The 24,265-nt window shown below is 38.9% G+C and overlaps 1 protein-coding gene across 2 annotated transcripts in view; it reads left to right on the top strand.

The window, feature by feature from the left end:
- The window catches only part of TBX15 (T-box transcription factor 15), a 151,469-nt gene that overhangs the window by 86,583 nt on the left and 40,621 nt on the right, over nt 1-24,265 (top strand). For both annotated transcript variants that reach the window (XM_043999560.1, XM_043999561.1), the window contains exons 2-5: nt 692-905; nt 12,312-12,413; nt 15,187-15,358; nt 16,444-16,611. In XM_043999560.1, the coding sequence (XP_043855495.1) occupies nt 692-905; nt 12,312-12,413; nt 15,187-15,358; nt 16,444-16,611 (656 nt within the window). The remainder of the gene's footprint in view (nt 1-691; nt 906-12,311; nt 12,414-15,186; nt 15,359-16,443; nt 16,612-24,265) is intronic.

Here is a 24,265-nt window from a genome sequence, read left to right as displayed (position 1 = left end):
GGGAAAGGTCATTCTCTCAGAAAATGGAGTTTATACAAGCTGATACAGTACATAGGATGTCTAAAGACCCTGGAGCATCCTATGTTGTATGGATGTTCAGTACATTAAGCTTAGGGTGGGGGATAATGTTGAGAGGAACTAATTTACCCATAGTGGCCTAGATTGGGATGCAATTGAGCTGGATGAAAGAGGATTCTGTGTGCATGCGCGCACATATGTGTGTGTGTGTGTGTGTGTGTGTATGTGTGTGTGTATGTGTGCATGTGTGTGTGTCCTTCTTGCTTCCCCTCCAGTAAAGTGGTCTCTATAGGTTACAAACCCTATTTTCAAATCAATTAAAACTTTTCTTTTGATTTGTAGTTAATTGCTTACCCCATGCCCTATGCTTCATTTTTTCCAACACAATGACATTAGCTACTCTTTATGTCTTGTGATGTGGACAATTTTGTTCAGCTGTTGCTAAAACTTACTAAAATGCCAGATGTCATGTGGGAAACACGAAACCTGAAACTAAGCCATAAATCACAGCAACAAACCATAAAAAAAATAATAAAAGTGCTGTGCTCTGGAGCTTCCCAATTTCTAGTCTTTCATTCACCCTTTCTTCTCACTTGTCCTGTCCTTCCATCCCCTCCTTCACAGGGCAAGGTCACTAAAACTTCTCACCTTTTGCTTGGTTTTTGTTTTGCAGACTCAGAGCAGAGCACTGGTTCAGACACAGAAGTGCTCACAGAGAGGACATCGTGCTCTTTTGAGTCCCATCCAGATCTTACATCAGGTGCTCCTGGTCCCCCACCTCCCCCCATTTCATCCATGGAGGAGATACAGGTTGAACTCCAGTGTGCTGACCTCTGGAAAAGATTCCATGACATTGGGACAGAGATGATCATTACCAAGGCTGGCAGGTAAGGACACTCCAAGGCTGTTATGGCTGGGCAAAAGTAAAACAGAACAAAACAGAAAATAAAGAACAACAACAACAACAATAAAAAGTCCCAACAACAACAACCCGGGAGGAAAAGAAGGAACATTTTCATTGATTAGATTGTGGTTGGTGTGTAGTAGCATCAGTGAGAAATAAAGCATTAATTAGGCAGCTGGTCAGTCTCTCCATGGCTCAGTTTTCTAATCTGTACAATGAGAGGGTGGGACTAGATGATCATTACATTTTCTTCCAGCTCTAAAACTCCAAGACTGACCTATATTTTCTGCATTAGAATAGTTTTCCCCCCTATTATTTCCTGTTATATATTATTAGTATTTCCTATTAGTCTTGTTGCTTTTATGATCATTCTAATGGTTGTTTTTCAGGGAACACCCCAACATTAACCACATTTATACTCAGAAGTACTCCTTAGCCTTCAGGCATGATTGTAATCTTAATTTAGTTGTTTTATAAGAGCCTAAGGATAGTCTTCTGAAGCAAGTATTTGTTTCTAAAGCCAATGTTTTCATTTGGCAGTTGGTATCCAAGTCAAGCAGTGTGTGTGTGTGTGTGTGTGTGTGTATTTGTGCATTTCCATGAACTTGGCATTGGGAGCCAAGCTTTTCCCCTTAGCCCCTTTGAGTTTTCTTATAGGTTAGAAATTATCCTGGGAATTCAGTGGCAATCTGGTAGAAACATTTCTAAAAATATGTACTTAAGATGACCAAAGCTTTTTGTAGAAGTTATTTCTTTTTGGGGGAAAAAGGCCTTTAGTAAAGGCACTACAATTTGGAATAGTTTTCATATTTCTTTTACCTTTGTCTTGCTAATGAGAGAGCATCCTTAAGGAAAATGACAGTTCTTATTCCAAAGATCAGAAGGTCATAGATTTAGAATGTAAAGGACCTCATTTTATTGTTTTACAAATGAAGGCAATGAGATGAGAGGGTGAGTGGATGACTTGCTCAAGGCCATATGAATAGTAAATACCAGAGGTAGGATTTGAAGGTAGGTCCTCTGATTTATGACTAAAAACCACAGAAGAACCCCCTCACCTGACTCCAGAGTCACTGGGCACTACAGAAAATTCACTACCTAATATAATTACTCCTCCTATAGATATTGGCAATAAAAATGAATGAGGTAAAAAAAGTCATAGACACATCAGAGAAACACATTAATTTGTTTTGTTTTTCTTTTTGATGACCATCCTCTTCATGCTGGAGTTTACAGTAGGTGAATATTCCCATAAAAGGAGCTTCTTAGAAGAAACAGACTTGGAGAGAGGTGAAAACAAAAGAGGACATTGATGAGTAGATTCATCTACCATTTGATTTAATTCCGCAAGCATTTATAGAACACTCACCATGTGTCAGGCATTATTAGTTGCTGGGGATATGAAGGCAAGAAAGTCTTTGTCTTCCGGGAGCTTACATCCTACTAAGAGATACAACCCATATTCAGATAACTAAATGCAAATCTGTACAAAATAACTGAAAAGTATTTGGTGTGTGTGTGTGGGGTAGGTGGTCAGAGCACTAAAAATTAAATCTGAAAGATTTTACATAGGAGGTGGCACTTTAAAGGGACTGTGGATTCCAAGAGGCTGAGAGGTATAGGGAGAGCATTCTAGGCATATGAATAGTTTATGCAAAGGCAGAAGATAGAATGTCATGTATGAGGGAATAGTAAATATGTCAGTTTGGATTGAATGTAAAATATGATGATATAGAATGTAGAATATGAAATCAGTTTGGCATGCTAGGGAAAAGCCAGATTGTGAAGTGATTTAAATGTCAAATGAGTTTATATTTTATACAGAGGCAATTGAGAGTGACTAAAGTTTCTTGAGCTGGAGAGTGAGGTGGTCATAGCTGTGCTTAGGGACATTAGTTTGGCAGTTGTGCAATGGGTAGATTGGGGGAGTTGAGACTGAAGGTAGGAAGGTTAAGTAGGAGGTTGCTACAATAGGTTGGGTGAGAGATGAAGATCTGAATTAGGGAGATAGATGTGTGAGTTAAGAGAAGGAGATAGATTTGAGAAATGTGAATGTAGAATTGATAAATACTTTATAACTTATTTATGGGAGTGAGAGAGAAGGAAGAATAGAGAATGACTCTGAGGTTGTGGACCTGGGTGACTAGTAGGGTGCTGGTATCTTTCATTAAAATAAGAAAGTTTGGAGGATAAATAGGTTTTATGGGGGAAAGATATCGAATTCCATCTTTGACATGTAGAATTTAATATGACTGTGGGATATACAGTTGAAGGTGTCTAGCAGGCAGTTTGTGGTGGGAGACTGACACTCAAGGGAGAGATGAAGGTTGCAGATGTAGATTTGAAAGTAATTTACATAATTGAACCTATGGGAGCTGATGACATCACCAAGGAGGAGAATGTATGGATGGGAATGGAAGAGGGACTAGAAGAAAGTCCTGGGATTCAGCTGAGGTGTGATCAGACAGGTAAGAGGAGAACCAGAAGATAGCAATGTCATGAGTACCCAAGGAAGAGAGTGTTCAGAAAAGAATGATCGACAATGTCCAAAGCTACAGTTATATCATGAAGGATGATTCGATTTAGCAGTTAAAAGATCACTGATAACCTTGGAGAGGACAAGTGAAAATTTGCACACCATTTATTTGATGATGGAATAGGACTTTTCAATAGTGGGTATCCCATATTTATGATACTAATTGGGAGGCAAGTACAGGGACCAGAGAAGTCTTTCATTATAACTACAGGGAGCTAGATGGTGTAGTTGATAGAGTTCAGTACTTAGAAACAATATAGAGCCAAGTTCAAATCCTGCCTCAGATACTTGCTACCTGTGTTACCTTGGGAAAGTCATTAAATCTCTTTCAAACTGTTTCTTTATCCATAAAATAGGGATAATAACAACATCTACCTCATTGGATTGTTGTGAATGTCAAAGCAACTGATGTATGTCAATCACTTTACACACCTTAAAGTGCTACACAAATGCTAGTGATAAATATTATGTTTCAAAGTGTTGCCAGGAAGATACTTTGTAAACCCTGTGAATCTTAAAGCATTACACAAATAGGAGATATTATCATAATATGATCATTACTGTTTCTAGATGGAAAGGTAAGAAGCTAAGACATGCTAGGGCCTGTATGTATGATACTGAAAATGATGTCCAAACTTGAAATTTCAAAGTACCAATCTCTCTCAAGATACATAACAATACCATGAGAAGTTTGGCTTATGTTTCTGACCTTAAACTTCCACTTCTGCTCCCAATGCCCCATGGAATTGCCCTTTCAGAGAATATGGAAGTGAATGAGATTGAAGTTTATTATAATTCATATATAGTTAAGGTTTACTAAATGCTATTCTCACATCAATCCTGTTAAGTGTCATTATTTAAATTTTACAGTTGCCAAAATTGTCTCAAAGAAGTTAGTCGACTTGCTCATGGCCATACAACTAGTTAATGTCAGAATTTTGATTTAACTTAAGTCTATTTAACTCCAAGGCCAAAAAGTTTTTCCATTCCATTACACTACTACTTAAAGGTGCACTGTACAGACGAGTAGAATTAGGGTCATATGAATCATTAGATTTACAACTAGAGTGAACCCTTAGTTTTTGGCCTGGAGTTGAGGAAGAGGGCATTCTAGGCTTGGATAATAGTATAAACAAAGGTCTGGGTATTGGAGAGCATATGATGAAATCTTTGTGAGAAAATAATGGGGTTTGGAACACCCAAAGGCCCCAGCTGAGGGAATTGATTGGATTGACTGACTTCATTGATGAACTCACTTAAAGTTAACTCAATTAAAACCACATCTGCCTGGCCCTCAAGAGGGTATGTTCTCAGAGGGTGTGAACTCTGACATCAACAAGGGAACACCCTCAAGTCCAGTGAACCAATGGATTTGGGTGATGCTAGCCAATTAGCTTGAAGCAGACACAGGAAACACTTCCACTCACAGTTTGTCTCTCAGACAGGCTTATGGTGGAGGACTTGGAAGAAGAATCAGGTCAGGCTGGAGTTCTAGGCTAGATAGACCTTTTCTTAACTTTCTGACCCAGGTGTTCTATTTTTACTAATACTTGGTATGCTTGAATAAATGCTTAATGCCCCCAAACTGGTGCTAAAGCTTCTAATTTATAAGTAATGAATATATTAGAAACCCCAGCTAATTTGCCCTAAACTTGGGACAGAAATAAGGTGACCCTACATTTAGATTTACTTGTCACATCATAGAATAGTAAGCAGTATTTTTTTTTTTTGGCTGGAGTATTTAATTTGTGAAACAGAGCATATAATTTGCTCTAAATATTGATATTCTTACAGATACCTGCAGAGAAACTCAAATATTGGAGAAAATTTTTTACTTTCCAGGAATTTCATTTGGACAGTTACATTAACTTTTCATGTACCTTCTGCTTATTTTCCCTTTCTCTTCATTTTTTTTTTGGTCACATTCTCTTAGCACCAAAGTTCCCACATTCATTTTCCTTAGGGACTGCATGCCTTTTGAGATTTTTAATGTCCATCTGACTTTTCTTATAATCTAGTCAAAATTTATGTTGGCTCAGTATCACTGAAGAACTTTTCCTTTGCTTTCACCGAAAGAAAAAGAGATCAGCACCATGGACAGAGGCCACAATGGGGACAGATGGGTTTGGAAAACAAAAGAACTGGCCCAAATTTAGCCACAAAGTTAAATCAAACCCAAAGCTCTTGTTGTAAAGTGTGAGGGATTAACTTTACCACACAGTGATGTTTTCACTCACTATGCTGTAGTAAAGGGCACAGAAAAAGAAAAAGCAGTATTTGTTAAATTACCAGATGGGTGAATTCTTTTGTAGTGAGCACTGGACCTGCAATTAATCTTGGATTTGACTTTTGCTAATATATGGAGTAACCATGGATAAACCTACTTTTCCTTATGTGTAAAATGGGTATTATACTTCCATTACCTACACTGTCGTAGTGAGGAAGGTATTTTTTAAAACTTCAAAGTGCTCTATAAATGTGAACTATCATTCTTATATTGATCTAAGAAATTAGAATTAATCTAATTTTTAGGTCAGAAAAGTGTCTTAGAACTTATTTAATCCAACCTTCTCATTTTACATATGAAGAAACTGATTTTCAAAGAGGTTAAATGAGTTTTCCCAAGGTCACAAAATTAATGGCAAAACTGAGACCTTAGATTTTTTTGAGGGGCAATGAGGGTTAAGCGACTTGCCCAGGGCCTTGCAGCCAGTAAGTGTTAAGTGTCTGAAGCCAGCTTTGAACTCAGGTCCTCCTGAATACAGGCCCAGTGCTTTGTCCACTGCCTTAAAACTTTTGCCTAGTGTTCATTCTACTACACCACACTTTGAACTCGGTTTAAATGAAATACTTGTAGAGTTGACAATTATGTTTTCTGGATAGGATATTCAGCTGGAAAGGAGAATTTTCTAGTTCAGTTCTGATTTTCATAGCTGATCATAACAGTTGATATGACTGAAAGGGACTCTAATGGTCACTTGGTCTAAACATTTCATATTTTAGATGAAGAAACTGAGGTTTAGAAAGTTTAACCAATTCACCCAGTATCACTCTTGCAGTGAATAGCAGAACTGGATTTGAATCCATATATTCTTACTCAAAATGCAACATTCTATCCCCTGTGAGACACTGCCTCCCCTCTCCCTGTGGAACTCTGACAAACTTGCTCAGTATACTAACTCCCTGCCATGAACCATCTGTGTGTTCCAATTATGGTATGTTTCTTTCCCACCTCCTAATCATTATTTTGGATTCCTCATCTTATCTTGGATCCCTTTCCAGCTTCCCCTTTTCAGGGATCTTTCATCAAGGTGCAGTATTAATGGAAATAACTCCAGATTGGGAGCTACTTTGAATTCTGCTACTAACTTGCTATGTAACTCTTGGGAAATCATAATTTCTCTGTTTCTTCATCTGTAAAATGGGAACAATATATTTTACTTTTTCCAAATTATATTATGTACACGAAAATGCTTTTAAAAAAGCCAAAAGCACTACACAAATGTAAGATATGATTAGTATTCATATTCTTCCTTCTATGTGAATTCAGAAACAAACATTCCAGATGATTGTATGGTCTGTTGAACAGCAAACACTTCCATCATTTATGAAAGTCAAAAAGTTCTGTTCTTGATCTCTCATTGTCAGACATTGTCAGCAGTCAACTTTGGACTCTACTCATTACAGTTAGTGTTAATATTCCAACTAAGGGGGCAGCTAGGTGGCACAGTGGATAAAGCATCGGCCCTGGATTCAGGAGGACCTGAGTTCAAATCCGACCTCAGGCACTTGACACTTACTGGCTGTGTGACCTTGGGCAAGTCACTTAACTCTCATTGCCCCACCAAAACCAAAAACCAAAAACCAACCAAACAAAAAATATTCCAATCAAGGCTGATTTTCTTCTTGCTTATAATCTCTTTCCTTAAGGTAAATACCTACATTTACCTCTTAATATTCCTGTCACCTTAGGGAAGTAATTTTCCCGTTGTCATCCTCAGTTTTTTCGCATATAAAAAGAAAGGTTTTGATTATATGGCCTTTTCCAGTTCTAAATTCTATGGAAACCATTGAGTTTTGGAGCAAGGAGGCATTTTAAGCATGGTATTATCCACTCCCTCCATTTTACAGGTGAGGTAGCTGAGGCTGCAGCTACAGGAGTGACTTGTCTAATATCACATGGCTATTAAGTGCCAGGTGTGAAACCAGAATTTAGATCTTCTGAAGTCCAATTCTGCCCTCTTTCCAATATACAACATTATCTTTTTTAAACCAGTTATTCTTAATTTGGTAATCTATAGTGAATTTGAAGACACTGATTAGTAGTCGTGATGTACCAAAACCAAATTTTCTTTGGATGGGACATTTTTAAATAAATAAAAAACATACTCACCCTGTGTATAGATTTATACATATAAGGGCAGCTAGGTGATGCAGTGGATAGAGTGCCAGGTCTAGAGTCAGGAAGATTTGAGTTCAAATCCAACCTCAGACACATACTAGCTGTGTGACCCTGAGCAAGTCAATTGACTCTGTTTGCCTCAATCTCTTCATCTGTAAAATGACCTGGCACAGGAAGTTGTAAACCACTCCATTATCTGCCAAGAAAACCCCAAATGGGATCACAAAGAGTTGAAAACAACGGAACATGAATATCTCTGTGTTTTATACATATTCCTAGAGATCAGGAAAAAAGGAAGTGTTTTGAATTATAGATCATTGGGTCATAGATAGAAAGTAGATAGGAACTTTAGGCCATGTAACCCAACCCCATCATTTTACAGATGAGAAAATGAAGCCCAGGGGAGTGAGGTGACTTGTCTAGTGTCATACAGACAGTAAGTGACTGAGCAGGAAGGAATGGACATATTGTATTCTTGTAGATAGCCATAAAAGCTATCTCAGTCAATCAATCAATTGATTGATTGATCAACAAACATTTTTTTTTTTGGTGAGGCAATTGGGGTTAAGTGACTTGCCCAGGGTCACACAGCTAGTAAGTGTTAAGTGTCTGAGGTCAGATTTGAACTCAGGTCCTCCTGAATCCAGGGCCGGTGCTCTTTCCACTGTGCCACCTAGCTGCCCCAACAAACATTTCTTAAATACTCTGTGCCAAGTGCAAGGGATACAAAGACAAAAGTTAATCTCTGCCCTCAAGAAAGTATCATTATCACGGCAGACACAACGCACAAATAGATAATTACAGATATGTACAAAACTAAGGTGGTAACTCTTGTGCTATCTTCTAAATAGGATGAACCCATTAATTTATACTCAGAGTTATTTCTCTAGTGATACCACTTGGTTTCTTCCATAGAGTCCTCCTCTGGTGCCTTATTATGGTGGGGTGGTAACTGTGCATTCTGAAAGGTTATGCCAGCAAAGCTCAGCTCTGACTAGTCCTATAAACCTGGAAGGATTTCAAAGGTGGGGCCAGCAACAGTCTGTATGTGTTGTCTGGAGACCACTCTAGCTAAATTCAGCGAATCTCATCAGTAGAGGATTGGCTATGAAATGGTGAATTATTTTGGCCAGAGCAATTTGAAAAGCCACTAGCTAAAATGTGGAGGGGTTGCAGTCTGCATTGCTGGAGGGAATGCGCATACTGATAGTAAGGATCTTTTTTTTGAATGAAAATTTTAATTTTTAAAATTGTCAGCTTGGTGGGCATACACACACAACCAAAATTAACATAGCCATATACAAAGTAAATAGGAAAAGAGATAAGCGAACCACTAATTTCTATTATGTGTAGTCAAAGATCTTGTAAGTACTGACAGGATAGTAGTTTTGTATTGAGATGTTCATACTACTTGTGACCAATGGCACACAACTACAAAATGGCTGTTCAGGTGTTCAGTCCATATCCATGAACATGAAAACAGGCTATAGGGAGCCGAATTTAATTTTTAAAAAATTACTTTTTGTTCAGACCTGTGCTCTTTTTCATATAAGGGAACCTCTAGTGAGGAAACTCCCCTGACTAGTAGTGGTTTGTATGGACATTTATAATCTTAGAGAGTTACCTGGAAGCACTTAGAGGTGAAATAATTTTTCCAGGCTTTCACAGTCAGTATGGTTCAGAGAGAGAGAGAGAAAGAACCTGAACCTGCATGCAGTAAGCACTTACTATGTGCTAAATAAGTGATAACTCCCAATTTCAAGTCCAGCTATCATAAACTATGGCCAATAACAACAACAACAATAATGGATGGATAGATAGATAATATTTATATAAAGCTTCAATGTTTACAAAACACTTTACAACACTGAGAGAGGTAGGGTCAATTATCATTATCATCTTACAGATGGGGACACTGAGGTTAAGTTATTTGCTCAAGGTCACACAGCCAGTAAGTGGTGTAAACATAGTTGACATTTATATAGTACCTTTAATTCTTAGAATGCACTTGGTTTTCACAACCTCCCGGTGAGATAGGAACTTCAAATATTAGTATCCCATTTTACAGATGAGGAAACTAAGTGGGAAATAGCCACACAGTAAGTGAAAGAATAGACATTTAAGTTCAGATCCCCGACTCCAGACCTAATGCCCTTTCATGGGAACATAAACACTCCCACAGAACTCATTCATCCCTTTCATGCCTGGCTCCTGAATATGTTCTGTACAATAAAAGCTCAGTGTTTTTCTTGCTTCTTGTGGTCCTCTGAAGAATGGTGTGCTTGATTCTGGGATCTCTGAAACTTAATCCTCCTCAGGGGCTGCTCCCTCCCCCACCTCTCTCCACTGATGGGAGGAGTTGTAAAGTGCCACATCCTGACCCTTCTCCGTCTGTCAAGTTTAACAAGTCACTGTGGCAAAGGCAAGGGCTGCTTGAATTCACTCCCCATTGATTCCGCTTCAGCTTTGCTCTTCCCCTGACACACACGTTGACAGACTCCAAAGGTCACCAGCAAGAAATGTTTTCTGACAGTTTTATGCTTCTTCCTATACTTTGGTAGCACTTTGGTTAAGGGAAAGGGATGTTAGTGCCTTCTCTACTTCCTCTCCTTCCTCAAGGGACCATTTAGAAGAAGACTTACTTCCAGCAGATTCAGCATGACTGTTGAACAGCTACCAAATGCTACAACAAAAATAGCAGCAGCAACAGCAATGACCACAACAATATTTCACACGTATATAGTGTGCTCTAGTTCACAAAATGCTTTCCTCAAAATCATCCCACGAAGCAGGTAGGATAAATATCATCATCCCCATTTTTCAGTTGAGAAAATTAAGGCTCATGGGGTTAAGTGATTTGCCCATGATCACACAGGTTATAAATGGCAAGGTAGTATTTGATCTAAGTGCAGTTCTTTTTCCACTTTATTTCACCAATTCAGTGCTCAAGATATTCTATCGGATACAAAGATACCATTCTACCTCCAATGGGTTTATAATCTAGTGGTCAAGATGAAACTAACACCCATAAAAAGATCAACAACACTGGCCCCAAACAAAGACTTGAGAATGAAATCCTAAACAGTGAATAGATCAAAGAACAAATAATGGAAATAATAAATAATTAGTTGAAAGAAAGTGATAATGATGAAAAAAATTACCAATATTTTTGGGATGCAGCTAAGGCAGTTGTCAGGGAAAATATCTTTAAAAACATACATTAACAAAATAGAAAAGAAGAGGAATAATGAACTGAATATGTATTTTAGAAAAGATAGCATCACATCATATAATATGATGTGTGACTCATGAGAGGGATAGCTTATTAGCTATATAGGCTATATAGAATTTTGTAGGCAGCTCTGTTTGAAAACGATTGTTAATTCTGTTCTCTAGTGAACCTTGCAAGGATGCTAGTAAGGGACAGTAAATGAATGTCTCGCTTTTTCATGTTTACTGAATATGGTAATCCAAGGTAATGATGATGATTCAAATAGTACAAACTAAAGCCCAACCAGATTCTTTAGGCTAAGTGCTAGAATAATGGCCTTGCTATCCACCTGGAAATAGTGGGAAAGAGAAACTGCTCAAGCTTGGAGTATTGCATTTTAAGAAGGACATTGATTTCATCTGTCCCAGGTACCAGAATTCCTAGCTATGGCTCTGTATCAAAGGGAAGAAATATAAAATATTCCAAATCCTTATCAGTGGCCAGGACAGGAACAAAAAGGGGTTTAGTAATAATGTAACCCAGTATTTTACTTTTGCCTCTGCTAATTGGAGTTACATCAAGACTAGCAGGATAGTTTAATGTGAGTGGATAGGGCTTAGTCATAAGACTTATGAAACAAGGCTGAAGGTATTGGAACCTATATACAAAGCTAAAACGTATCCAGAAAAAGGTGATCAAGAGGGTGAACAGATTGGAAACTATGCTAGATGAAGACTAGTGGAGGAGCTTGAGATGTTTTACTTAGAGAAGTAAAGGGATGGGGAAATATTTTTTCTGATGTTCCCATGGGCTTCAAGTGTTTGGTGGGCTCTCAAGTGGATCAGGGATTAGATTTGTTCTTCTTGACCCCTTATGTGAGAACAAGGAGCAATAGGTAGAAGTTGCAAGTGGGCAGATTTTAACTCCATGTAAAGAAAAAAAGTTCTGACACCGAGCAGTCAAAAAATGGAATGGACTGCTTCAGGAGGTAGTGAGTTCCCCATCCCTGGAGGTCTTTGAATAAAGGATGGATGACTACTTGTTGGGGGTATCATAAATATTAATAGATCCCTTGATTCTATAATTTCAAATCAGTTGCTTGTTTACCAGCATTCTCCAAGCCTCAAAGGGCTAAATAATTGTAATTCATGCTATGATTATTACCAGTATTTTTATTGTTGTTATCTCAGGCTGCTTGCTCATGATCTTATTCCTCTGCGTTCTTTCTTGCTTTCCGTAGGCGGATGTTCCCAGCTATGAGAGTGAAAATTACAGGCCTGGACCCTCACCAGCAGTATTACATAGCAATGGACATTGTGCCCGTGGATAACAAAAGATACAGGTAATGAGAGCTCCATGCTGTGGAATGGTGGGCATTGTCATAGATGGTCTGTGAGCCCTTGAGACAGTTCAACAGAACATTCTCACAGTTTGCTGTATAGAAATTATATACTAGGGAGGACATTCAAAAAGTATCTGTAAAATCAGATAATATATAAAAACATGATCATATAAGCTCTGGATGATACACACTCCCTTGGCAAGGCACAACTGAAACTAGTACCAAGTGACTAGGGCTTTCTTCCAGGGTGCTGCCATGGTGGGGGCTCCTTTCTCCTCATTAAGATTTTCTGTGAAAAAAAAAAGATTCTCTGTGCCTTACAATCCTCCACCATCACTATCACATTGCTCTTCTAGGGCCTACTCTTAACTTTTGGGGCTCGCTGTACCTACATGGATGGTCTTTATTGTGCTTTTGACCCTGGGGGACCCTATATCACCCAAGATACTTGAAATTAATAGTGGTAGAAGTACATGCTGGTCTCCCCAGCAGTAGCCTATTTCCCCATTCCTTGCACTCTTGCAGAGAAAGTATTTGCATCAAACAAATATCCCCCTCATGCCAGAATTCCTGGCTATGGCTCTGTATCAAAGAGGAAGAAATATGCCATATTCCAAATCTTTACTAGTAGCCAGGAAATTATGAAGTGAACTAATATTTTTCTTGAGCCTCTGATAACTGGACTTGTACCAGGATAGTATAATATGAGTGAGTGGAGCTTAATCAAAAGGCTAATGAGACAAAGATAAATTTATTTAAAATAAGAGAAGGATAAGGGCTGACCCAATAAATACCATTAACCAATACCAATAAATAGCATTATCCAATGCCTAGTGAATAACAAATGAATTCCAAATAACAATTCGGAGGGTTTGTTCCAAGGAGCAAAGGGATTTGGCTATTTCTTATCTCCCCAAGTTAGAGGCAAAAAATTTTTGTTTGCAGTAGGAGGACCTTGGATGAAAAAGAAGCATAAAAGAGGGCAAGAAATGTTTGTTTTTATGAGTTATGAAGAAGGGAATTGCATCACGAGAGCTGTGATTAGTGTTGAAGGTGGGCTGCCTATGCCAATGGAGTCACAAATCCTGAATGTATTAGAGGGTAAAGTAGGTTAGTTAATAGCCTTTCCTAGGAGTAATTAACAAAAGACTTAAAATCTGTTGCATTGCGTTATTGATTTGCAGCCCTTCCTGAGGGAGGATATGAACTGACTGGCTTCCCAGTCCCTCCCAATCCTCTGCAACTGACCTTGCTTCTACTCAGATTTAAAATGATCCAGTTCTGAAATGATCAGCTATCAAGCCAAGTATGCTTTTTTGGCAGATCTGGGTGGGTGGGTAGTAGATAGAAATGGATGGAACAGGATTGGTATGGTCAAACCAGCACACATGATCAGCATTAGAGGAAGCTTGCAAAGCTGGTCAAGGGCACAAAAGGAGCTGGATAACCTAAATCTAAAAGAGAGAAACAGGAAGAGCTATAGTTAGGATCTATTTCTTCAGTCAATCAAGACTACCAGGATCGTTTAATATGAGTGGGCAAGACTTTGTAATAAGACTTATGAGACAAGGCTGAAGGTATTAATATTCCCAGCAAGTGGTCATTCATCCCTTACCCAAAGATTTCTAGGGATGGAGAAGTCACTACCTCAACGGCCTTCTGGAAAATGGGTTTTCCAATTATCTAATCTAGGTTGCAAGCAGGACTGTATTTGTAGCTTCCTGCCCTTCTCTAGAAGCAGGCAAAATGGAATTGAAGCAGGAATAGAGAAAACTTCCACTCATCTGTATGTTGCAAGGAAGGCCCAGGAGTCAGATGCTCTTCAATACTAAGAATGGAACATTCCTGAATAGACTTGATTTGAAAGGATGCAGAAGATATTGAAACATAAAGGGAAGCCTCATTTGATGGAATTTCTTAGAATATACCTGATGACAAGACACAGAACTTATATAGAATTTCTGGGCTATTGAATTCCTTCCTTTTTTTTTCTATGAGTGTCTCAAAAATCCAGACTCAGAGCAAGGAAATGGTTAATGAGTTGGGGGCTTGGTGGTTCTTTGCACATGGCTGAGTTTTATAAGAGAATAAGGAAGAAGATGTTTTTAATAAGCAACCAGATCCTGAACAAGTGGCCAAGGGATTATCTGGTTTGCATTTGAAAGGTGAAAGGTTGCAGTAAAGTACTTTAGCCCATAGTTACACATATGGGCTCAGGATGTGTGTGCGTGCACGTGTGTGCATGCATGCCTGTGTCTGTGTGTCTGTGTGTGGATATGTCTACATGCTTGGCAAGGGGAGGGGGAGGGAAAGGGAAGGGAACATTAAGACTGTTTTCCTCCTGAGGAGCTATAGCTTTGTTCAGTAACCTCAAGTCCCTCTCCACCTCAAATATGCCTTAAATTTTTTCTCTCTTTTTCATTTCCCCCAATACCTGGATTCTCCTTTTCCTTCCTTCCTTCCTTCCTTCCTTCCTTCCTTCCTTCCTTCCTTCCTTCCTTCCTTCCTTCCTTCCTTCCTTCCTTCCTTCCTTCCTTCCTTCCTTCCCTGTCCCTCTCTCTCCCTCCTCATGTTTTTGTTTCTATTTTTCTTTCTCTCTGTCTCACTGTCTCCTCTTTCCTTAACCCTTTCCTTGCTCCATTCTCTCCTCACCCCTTTCACATTTTTCTGACTTCCTTTCCTTTCTTTCCACCCATTTCCATTCCCCCTCTTCTACCCCAAATGGTTTCCACTTTCTCCTTTTGAATCTTCCCTCTCTTCCTTTCTCTCTCAGATATGTGTATCACAGCTCCAAGTGGATGGTGGCCGGCAATGCTGACTCCCCTGTTCCCCCAAGAGTTTATATCCATCCTGATTCACTGGCCTCTGGAGACACATGGATGAGGCAGGTGGTCAGTTTTGACAAACTCAAACTGACCAACAATGAATTGGATGACCAAGGACATGTGAGTCAAGGAGACCTCTAACTTCTCATCTCTCTTGTTGCTGTACAGCTGTCCCACTTGAAGGCTTTGATAAAATTTGTCCTATTCTGCTTAACAGTCACATCCTTGCTTTCAGGGTCTTAGCCAGAACAAACATATATCTTACCTTCACTGTCCTAACAGTGGCATGAAATATCATTTCTCTTTTTTATTCTCTTGTGTTACAAATCAAAACAAGTTAACCAGAATATATAATACCTGCTAGGTGCTGTGGAATAGTACAAAGAAATATGATTTCTTTTCCCTGCTTTTGGAGAACTTACAGTCTAGGTAGGAAGACAGGACATACAATTTTTAAAAATTCAGTTTCAGTAAAAGTTAACTGCTCAAGTCAATAGCAGCATGATCTCAGGGCAGTCAGCTTGATTGAACCACCAGCATTTTTGGAAGCTCTGCTGGAGTTGATAAAACTATCAGGGAGGGACCTACCTTGAATTTTCCCTGTATAACTGGGGAAAAGTCAACAATACAAAAGATACTTTGATAGTCCAAAACATCATTATGCTCCCACCTAGTTCTGATGGAGAGATGCTCTGGATCATTCATTTAAAATGATGGTCTATGACCTAAAAAAATGAGAATCTATTGAGGAAGACAGAAAAGAAATGCACTAAAAGGACATGAGAACACTCAACAGTGACATAAACTAGTATAGATTAATACAGTGTGAAATTACGCACAAGAGCATTGGGTAATTGGAACTGGGGGTGGTAATAAGTTCACAAGATAGAGGATGTAAAGCATTCTCTTGGAGTGATATCACAGTCAGTTGGGACCACAACAGTGTCATTAAACATTTGTGTTTAATTACAGAGAGTATGTCGTAATCCCTGTGGATTCCCTGAATGGAACAGTGATATCCTATTGTCCTGTGTAATACCACTTACCTTCCACAACATCACTGGCCCCAAATTTCCCTGCCTCCTGTCCAGTCAAAGTGACTGATGGTCAAGCTCTAGACTAGGACTTGAGGACATGGTCTATACATTAATGGCAGGGCCTGGAAAGCTATCTACCCTGGGCAATGCTTCTCCTTCCCTTTCCAGATTATCCTGCACTCTATGCACAAGTACCAGCCCCGAGTCCATGTGATCAGAAAAGACTTCAGTAGTGACCTCTCTCCAACTAAGCCTGTCCCTGTGGGGGATGGCGTGAAAACTTTCAACTTCCCAGAGACTGTATTCACCACAGTCACAGCCTATCAGAATCAGCAGGTAAGTGGTCTTGCTTGGGACTCAAAGTGATTCTATCTTTTTTTATTTTAAAATTTATTTATTTAGAATTTAATTTTCCCAAATGACATGTAAAAACAAATTTTAACATTGATTTTTAAAACTTTGTGTTCTAAATTCTTCCTCCCTCCCCATCCCCCCTTAAGAACTCAAGCAATTCAATATAAGTTATACATTTGTAGTCATGTAAAACATTTCAACATTAGTTAGGTTGTGAAAGAAAACAGACAAAAATCTTTAGAAAAAGGGACTAACAAAAAATTATGCTTCAATCTGTATTCAGATACCATCAGTTTTTTCTCTGTAGATGGATTGCATTTTTCATCAGTCCTTCAAAGTTGATTTGGATCAGGAGTGATTTTATCTTGTTTTATCTATGCATTTGGTAGAAAACTATGTCTGTGGACATGCCACTGAAAGAAAAAAAGTCATACATGAGACAAAGCTTTAAATAAACACAGAATACTAATTTTGATATTATTACACATGGAATCATTTAATGCAATCCAGATTTGAATCAGATTAAAAAAACCCACCACATTTTGAACATAGCCTTCAAGGTCTTCCATTACTAAGACCAGCCTTCTTGAGTTGATATCAACTCTTAATGTGCCTATGTCTGTATCTCTCTGTTCTCTTGTTTCAGCCAGACAAAGCTACTTACCTTTGAGTTTTCCTTTTCCTTTCCTTTTCTCAAAGTGTAATGCACTCATCCTTCTCATTTATAACATTGTCTGTCTCCACCAAACACCTTCCTTTCAGCTTACTACTTATCTTATCCCTGAATCCTTTCAGTCTTAGTGAGTCATGACCAAGAATATTTGTCTTCCTTCAACATTCACATCCCAATCATGCCTCCCCCATCTGTATGCATTTGAAGTGTGTTGCCTTTTTTCTCCATCAGTTATAGTTCTCTTTGATGTTTTGTAATCCATGTAATCTCCATTGTTCAGGAAAGTTCCATGTGAACAGTGGGCATGCAGTACATGGTTATTATTGGTCATGATGCCCTTTGACACAACTTGTCTAAGCATTTTACCCTATTAAGTAACTCCCCACCCCAGATTCTCAAAATACCTTGATTTTCTGAGCAGTTTTCTTATTTTCAATTGCAGGACAGAATTTTATTGATTCAAATAAGTTTTATTGACTTGAATTACTCAGTAAATAAGCAGTGCTGTTGGCAGTAGAGTTTACTATCATGTGCTTTGTAACTCTGTGTCCAGAGCTCACTTGAGCCCTTTTTATGGGTGACTTGATATTGCAGAGAGTTAAGGTAGTGGGAGATTCTTCTTACCTCTGGATAAGTTCAGTGAAGTTTCCTTTCCCACTAACACTTTGCTTAAGTCAAACAGAGAGTAAAAATTTTGGATCTTGACAAGCAAGAAAAAGGACTTAAGTCTGTGGAGTTTTGGTTTTCTTTTTTGGGCAATGGGAGGATCTGTCAAATTCTGAGCGATGGAGGGAAAAGATAAGAGTATTTTTTTTTTGCAGGGCATTGAGGGTTAAGTGACTTGCCCAGGGTCACACAACTAGTAAGTGTCAAGTGTCTGAGGCCTTCAAGTGTCTGAGGCCAAAGAGCAAATATTTTTAGATCAGTCTGGTAACACTCTAGATTATAGGATGAATTGGAGGAAGGAGGCACTGAGGGAAAGGAAAGAAGCTATGAGGCTATTGAATCCTTTCAAGTATAGAACACTGGGTTGGGGTGGGGGTGTTGCAGTAGGAATGTAGAGAACAGGTGACATGACAGAAATTTTAAAGGAAGAACCAATAGGATTTTATGGGTAATTACCCATACATGATTTAAAATATTAAAGAAGATTCCAAGGTCTGAAATCTTGATAAAGTGGAGGATGGTGGGACCATTGAAGGAAGGGGCAGAGGATGAGTTCAATTTGGGACATTTAAATGAAGAAGCATGTAATGTTCATCCCTTGCTCCTAGCCTGGTTTAGAAGTGTCTATTTCAATGAGTGAGATTTGCCAAATGGACTTTCAGTATGATTGCATCATTAGAAAAGGTCAAATGTAATTAGAAAATTATTTAGTTGAATGTTGAGCCAGGTTGTTGCTGCAAAAGGGTTCTGTAAGACACTTTTCATTTCTCAGAAGGAAGCTTCTACTATAAAGCACCAATACTGTATCATGCTATGTCTAAAAAGGTAAATTGAGAAAGAGGGTGAAGTGCCTTATGGTTTTTAATTATTTTATATGCATGATCCCCTTTGTTCCTACGTGTATATATTCAGTAAATTTGAAAAGAGTTGAGGAGTTCCTGAACAGCTTTCATCTATATAGTTTATCTATTTTCAGAATTTCAGAACTAGAATCAGAGGTGGTCATTTTCTTCTTTAAGGCAAAGAATTGCTCATTTCTGATTGGTTGCTTTCTTATCACCTTCAAAGGGTATTAGATGAGCTACCTGTTTATAGAGCAATGGGTAGACATTGCAGAGAGGTAAATTTAACCTCAGAACAAGAGGAGAAACTTTTCTAATGATTAGAATTATTCCAAAGTGGAAAGGGTTGCTTTGAGATGTAGTCAGTCATACTCTTATTGGAAATGTTTGGGTATTTTGCAGGGGAGATACTTTTTCAGGTATGGTTTGGACAAAATGGCTACTGAGGTTCCTTCCAACTTTTCAATTCTGAAACTCTGTGAAATCTTGATCTCTTTTCATGTGTCTTTAATGTCTTAGTGAAATTTTACACTTTATTACTCAAAGTTTAAGTTATTATTAAAACTTCACTGAGATTTTGAATTTCTGATCCTACATGTGTTACAGGTCTATCTCATGCAATGCAATTTTGCCCATGATTTATTGGTGTCTTGGATCCTCAACTCTATTACATATTTCAGGAAGACAGAAATGTCTTATATGGGAACTTTTTTTTCTTTCCTTGAGTCCCTGTTTCCTCCAATTCATCCTATAACCTAGTGTAATAACCAGACTAATCTAAAAGAAATTGCTCTTATCTTTTCCCTCCATTGCTCAACTACTGTATATAAACAAGAGGTAGCAAGTGCATTATAGTGGATAGATGCCAGCCTCTGAGTTAAGAAGAGCCAGGTTTAATACCCACCTCTGACATCTATTGACTATGTAGCCCTGGCCAACTTCCTTAACCTTCCATATCTTAAGTGACTCTCTAACACTATAAAGTTGAATAACACTTGTAAATCCCCATTGGTAGAGGGCACATACCGCAGGGCCATTTCACTAAATCAGTGAATTCACTGATCTAAACCACCACCTTTCCCCTCCTCCAAAATAGACAAAGCATTGTACTAGGTCATATTGATAGAAAGACAAAATGAAAAATGAACCATATCACACATCTCCTTTCTTAATTTGTCTGTTTAGCTATAGCTTAATATAGTGCCCTAAAGTCCCTTTTTAAAAACTGCTTGTTCTTCTTTTTCTTCTTTCTTCTTCTTCTCTTTCTTCTTTCCTCCTCCTCCTTCTCCCTTCCCCTTCCCCTTCTTCTCCTCCTTTTCTCCTTCCTTCTCCTCCTTCTCCTCCTCCTTCTCCTTCTCCTTCTCCTTCTCCTCCTCCTCCTCCTCCTTATTCTCTTTCTCCTCCTCCTCCTCCTCCTTCTTCTTCTTCCTGTTCTACTTCTTGTTGTTATTCTTGTTCTTCTTCCTGTTCTACTTCTTGTTGTTATTCTCGTTCTTCTTCCTGTTCTACTTCTTGTTCTCATTCTCCTTGTTCTTGTTCTTTTCTCCTCCTGCTCCTCCTCCTTTTCTTCTTCCCCCTCTCCTCCTTGCCTCATAATCATTCCTGGTTTGTCCCCTGAAAGCCTTTTAAAAACTTCGATCTTTGTACTTTTACTCCCTTAACCCTATTTAGCCTTTGCGACAAGGCCTGAAGCACTATAAATGACCTTCTGTTTAGGCTACCATTTTAGCTATTAGCAAGGCTCATAGTCCTATAAGTTAAGTTGTCTAATTCATTTCAAACTTTTCTGTGCAAAGATTTTTCTGCATTTTTGAGTGGAAAAGATATTATTAAATGACAGCACTTTCCTTCTTTTAAAAAGATTTTGGGGTTAGGGGTAAATGGTAGGAGAGAAGAAATCCCTAATGTTCTGTTTGGGAGAGGGAAACAGGTAGCAAGGCAGAGACAAAATTGTAGCATCTTCCTCTCTCACCTCTCTTCTTTCATTTTCTCTGAACCACTGCAGAGGGTTGAGAATGATTGAATGCTATCAGACAGAAGCAGTCGACAGCAAAGAAATACTGACTGAGTCAGTTATTTGTTCTTATTCTCATAGAGTCCCAGCCCTGTACAGTTTTCACTAGGCCACACCTCAGAGTCAAGGGCCTAGCGTTCTATCACTACCTTACATCATTTGACTAGAAGAGGGGGAAGGAAGCACTTTTTATTTCAGTGGAATGTTTTTCAGTTCTGTCTCTTCACTACCTACAACCCCATACACTCCACCCTAGCCCCAACATCTAAACTTACCTCCTCCCCCTATTCAGCTTCACTGACCTAAGCAGTCAGAGAGGCTTTAGTATTACTGTTATTTGCTCACAGAGGGCCAATTTGGCAGAGCCTAGGCAGGCAGAGAGGAAGTCTTAGGCCTTGCCCAGAATTTCATTGTGGAGAGTAAAATTGTAGAGGAGGTAGTGGAGGTGACTTCATATTCTGCTCTTGTTCCTTAGAGGGGGATGAAGCCAATATCTCCACCCTGAATAACTGAATAAGGTGAAAGTTTCCATTGCAAAGACTGTATCTTTGATTGTTAGAGACAGAAGGGACCTTAAATAGCTAGCATTTATGTAGCCCTTTAAAGTTCAAAAAGATCTTTACAAATATGACATCATTTTATCCTCACAAGAACCCTGGGAGGTAGATGCTATTATTATCTCCATTTTAGAGATGGGAAAACTGAGGCAAAGAATGATTAAGTGGCTTGCCCAGGGTCACACAGCTAGTAAGTGTCTGAGGCTGTGTTTGAGCTCTGGTCTTCATGATCCCAGGATAAGCACTCTATCGCCCCCCCCCCCCCCCCCCCCCCCCCCCCCCCCCCCCGCCACACACACATACACACACCACACAGGTAAACCTTGACTTCTCTGGTGAGCAGGAAACTTGATTTCAAAAGACATAGCTTTGATCTCTGCATGTAACAGTTCTATTTTTCAATGAAAACTGGTCCAATGTAAATTTGAAACTTCAGCCTAAATTGCTCATATGCAAATCCAAAAGGATTTTTGAGGCTCATTTGTATCCTAAGTGATCCAGACAATTTTATTCCAACTTTTCAAACACATCAATGTAAAATTACTTTCTTCCTGAGTGGAGCCATTTTTATCCCCCAAAAGAAACCTTCAAAAGCATTACTAGCCATAAGAAAAAAGAGAAAGAAAACCAAGAGACTTTTGATTGAGGAAGGAGTCTCTGAGTTTTGGTGCTCTGAAAATCCTACTTGGATATTTCTGAGTTCCATTTCCTACTTAGATGTGGCTGATAACATTTGTACCATGCTGTGAGATTCAAGTCTTGTTCCTAAGAAGTCTTACTTAGGCTTCTAATTCAGTCAAAGGTTTAAAATGAATAGGAGCCACACCAGCATCACAGGGTAGCTCAGCTTACACTAGGTAGGCTCACACAACGGAAATTCAAGAGGATGTTTCTATAGGCCCCCATTTCCATGGGTTGAAGCTTGAACAAAACTTCTTTGAGATCACTCTGGGTGATTAGAAGTCCATCATGGGTCCAGGTTCTGGTAGAAAAGATATGCCAGATCATTCTATTGCCTCAACATTTATGGCAGAGTTCAGTGGGACTTAAAGACTTGGTTGGTTCCATTTTTCCCTGAGGCTGTGATGGCCCTGACAGACAAGGAACCAATGATTTTTGCATCCCTGCATACATTGATCATAGATACTGGGGCTAAATTTGGAAATGTATTAACGATCTCCATTGCTGATGGACCAGGGAACTTGGGGGAAAATCATATTTATATGAATAAAACTCATATTTATATTAATAAAACTATAGGAATAAAACTCATATTTACATGAATAAAATCCATATTGCTATGACTAAAATTTAATTTTTCAAATGAGATAATATATAAATCATGTTGCAAACCTTGAAGTGATATATAAAGACTAGCTATTGCTATTATTGTTAGTCCTATTTCTATGATTAGGTGCTTTAAGGCTTGCAAAATTTGCAAAAAAAATACACATACATATACATATACATACATATAGACAAATACATATATTTTTCTTTGGTTGTCTCAACTGTCCTGTGAAGGTGCTATTATCATCTTGATTTTACAAATGAGGAGACTGATGTATAGAAGTTAAGTGACTTGTCCAAGTTCACACAGCTCAAAAATATCTGAAGTAGGATTTAACCTTGTCTTCGAGAATCCCAGTCTGCTCTTCCATGAGTTGCCGATGGGAAGTTGTAGATGTAAATTCAAACTTGAGTAAAATGCAATTTGCAAACTCAGTGGCAGTGAAGGGCATTGGCCAACTGTTCACCAAGTTCTTTGATTTTGCAGATGAAGGCCTTGGGACAAGCAGGAGAATCCAGTTATTGCATCATTTGATGGTTGCTGGCCTTTCAACCACGCATGCCAACACCCTTGGGGCTGTGAGCAAGTGACTAGAGGGTTGGTAGCTCTTAGATGGATCTCCAGAAGCCGTGATATACAATGTCCTTGGAGGCTCAGAGAACCTTAGCAGTATAGCAGCCCAATCATATATCAGAAGGCCCTCTCATAAATGGGTTTGACGGCATAAGCCAACTTGAAAGGGAGAATGAACGATTATAACCTCAACTTGAAAAGAAAATATGGTGTGTAGTTTACTACTGAGGATTATGGAGGAGGAAAGAGCTGATTTTAAGTTAAGAACAGAAAAGCAATGACATTCTTTAAATTCACTGCAGTCTTCATGTGGCAGACAGTGGGATTTAGAAAACCAAACTTTGAGGCTCCTGATCTGCTCCATAAAACAGAGGACAGAATTGCTTTCTTTCACTACATTATTAGTGCTGTGTTATTAGCATGTGATATTGGAGCAAGGAGTGTTTCGGGAAAGAAAAAAGCCACCTTAAAGCAAGCACGGTTCTTTCATGTCAGAGTCTGCTTGTCAGGATCTCGCATTGCCTTTTAAAGACTTTTAAAGAATGTGTCTTTGGGAAATTCCACTGTGGGGAAGTGGGTTGGAAGAGGAGATGAGGAGAGCTTTGGGGATTTGCAACACAGGAAACAACATGAGCTGTCTTAGTGATAAGTCCTACAATTTGCAGAATATTGAAAAAAAAGTCTTAAGTGATGCTATTCGCTCATTTCTAGAATTACAGTAAATTCAGGGTGCCTCCCCCTCTTTTCCTTGACTCCCCACCCCAACCCTCAGGTCCTGAAGAGTTTGCCTCTAATGAGTCATTAACATCTGGTCCAGACACATAAGTATCAGAATGCCTCTTGTGGCCACGAAAATGGAAACATTGGAATTCATATGGGATTTATTGGTCAAGCTTTGACAATTTGGCACTAGAGAAATTCATGAGACTGTGACTGCAGCTAGGATAACACAGAAGGAGCTTCTGCCCTTCATGGGAAATTGGACTAATGGACTTCCCACTCCTGAGTAAGCAAGTGCCT

Source organism: Dromiciops gliroides, chromosome 4 (genome assembly GCF_019393635.1).
Source record: "Dromiciops gliroides isolate mDroGli1 chromosome 4, mDroGli1.pri, whole genome shotgun sequence".
NCBI lineage: Eukaryota > Metazoa > Chordata > Mammalia > Microbiotheria > Microbiotheriidae > Dromiciops > Dromiciops gliroides.
This window is presented reverse-complemented; position numbering and strand designations above follow the sequence as displayed.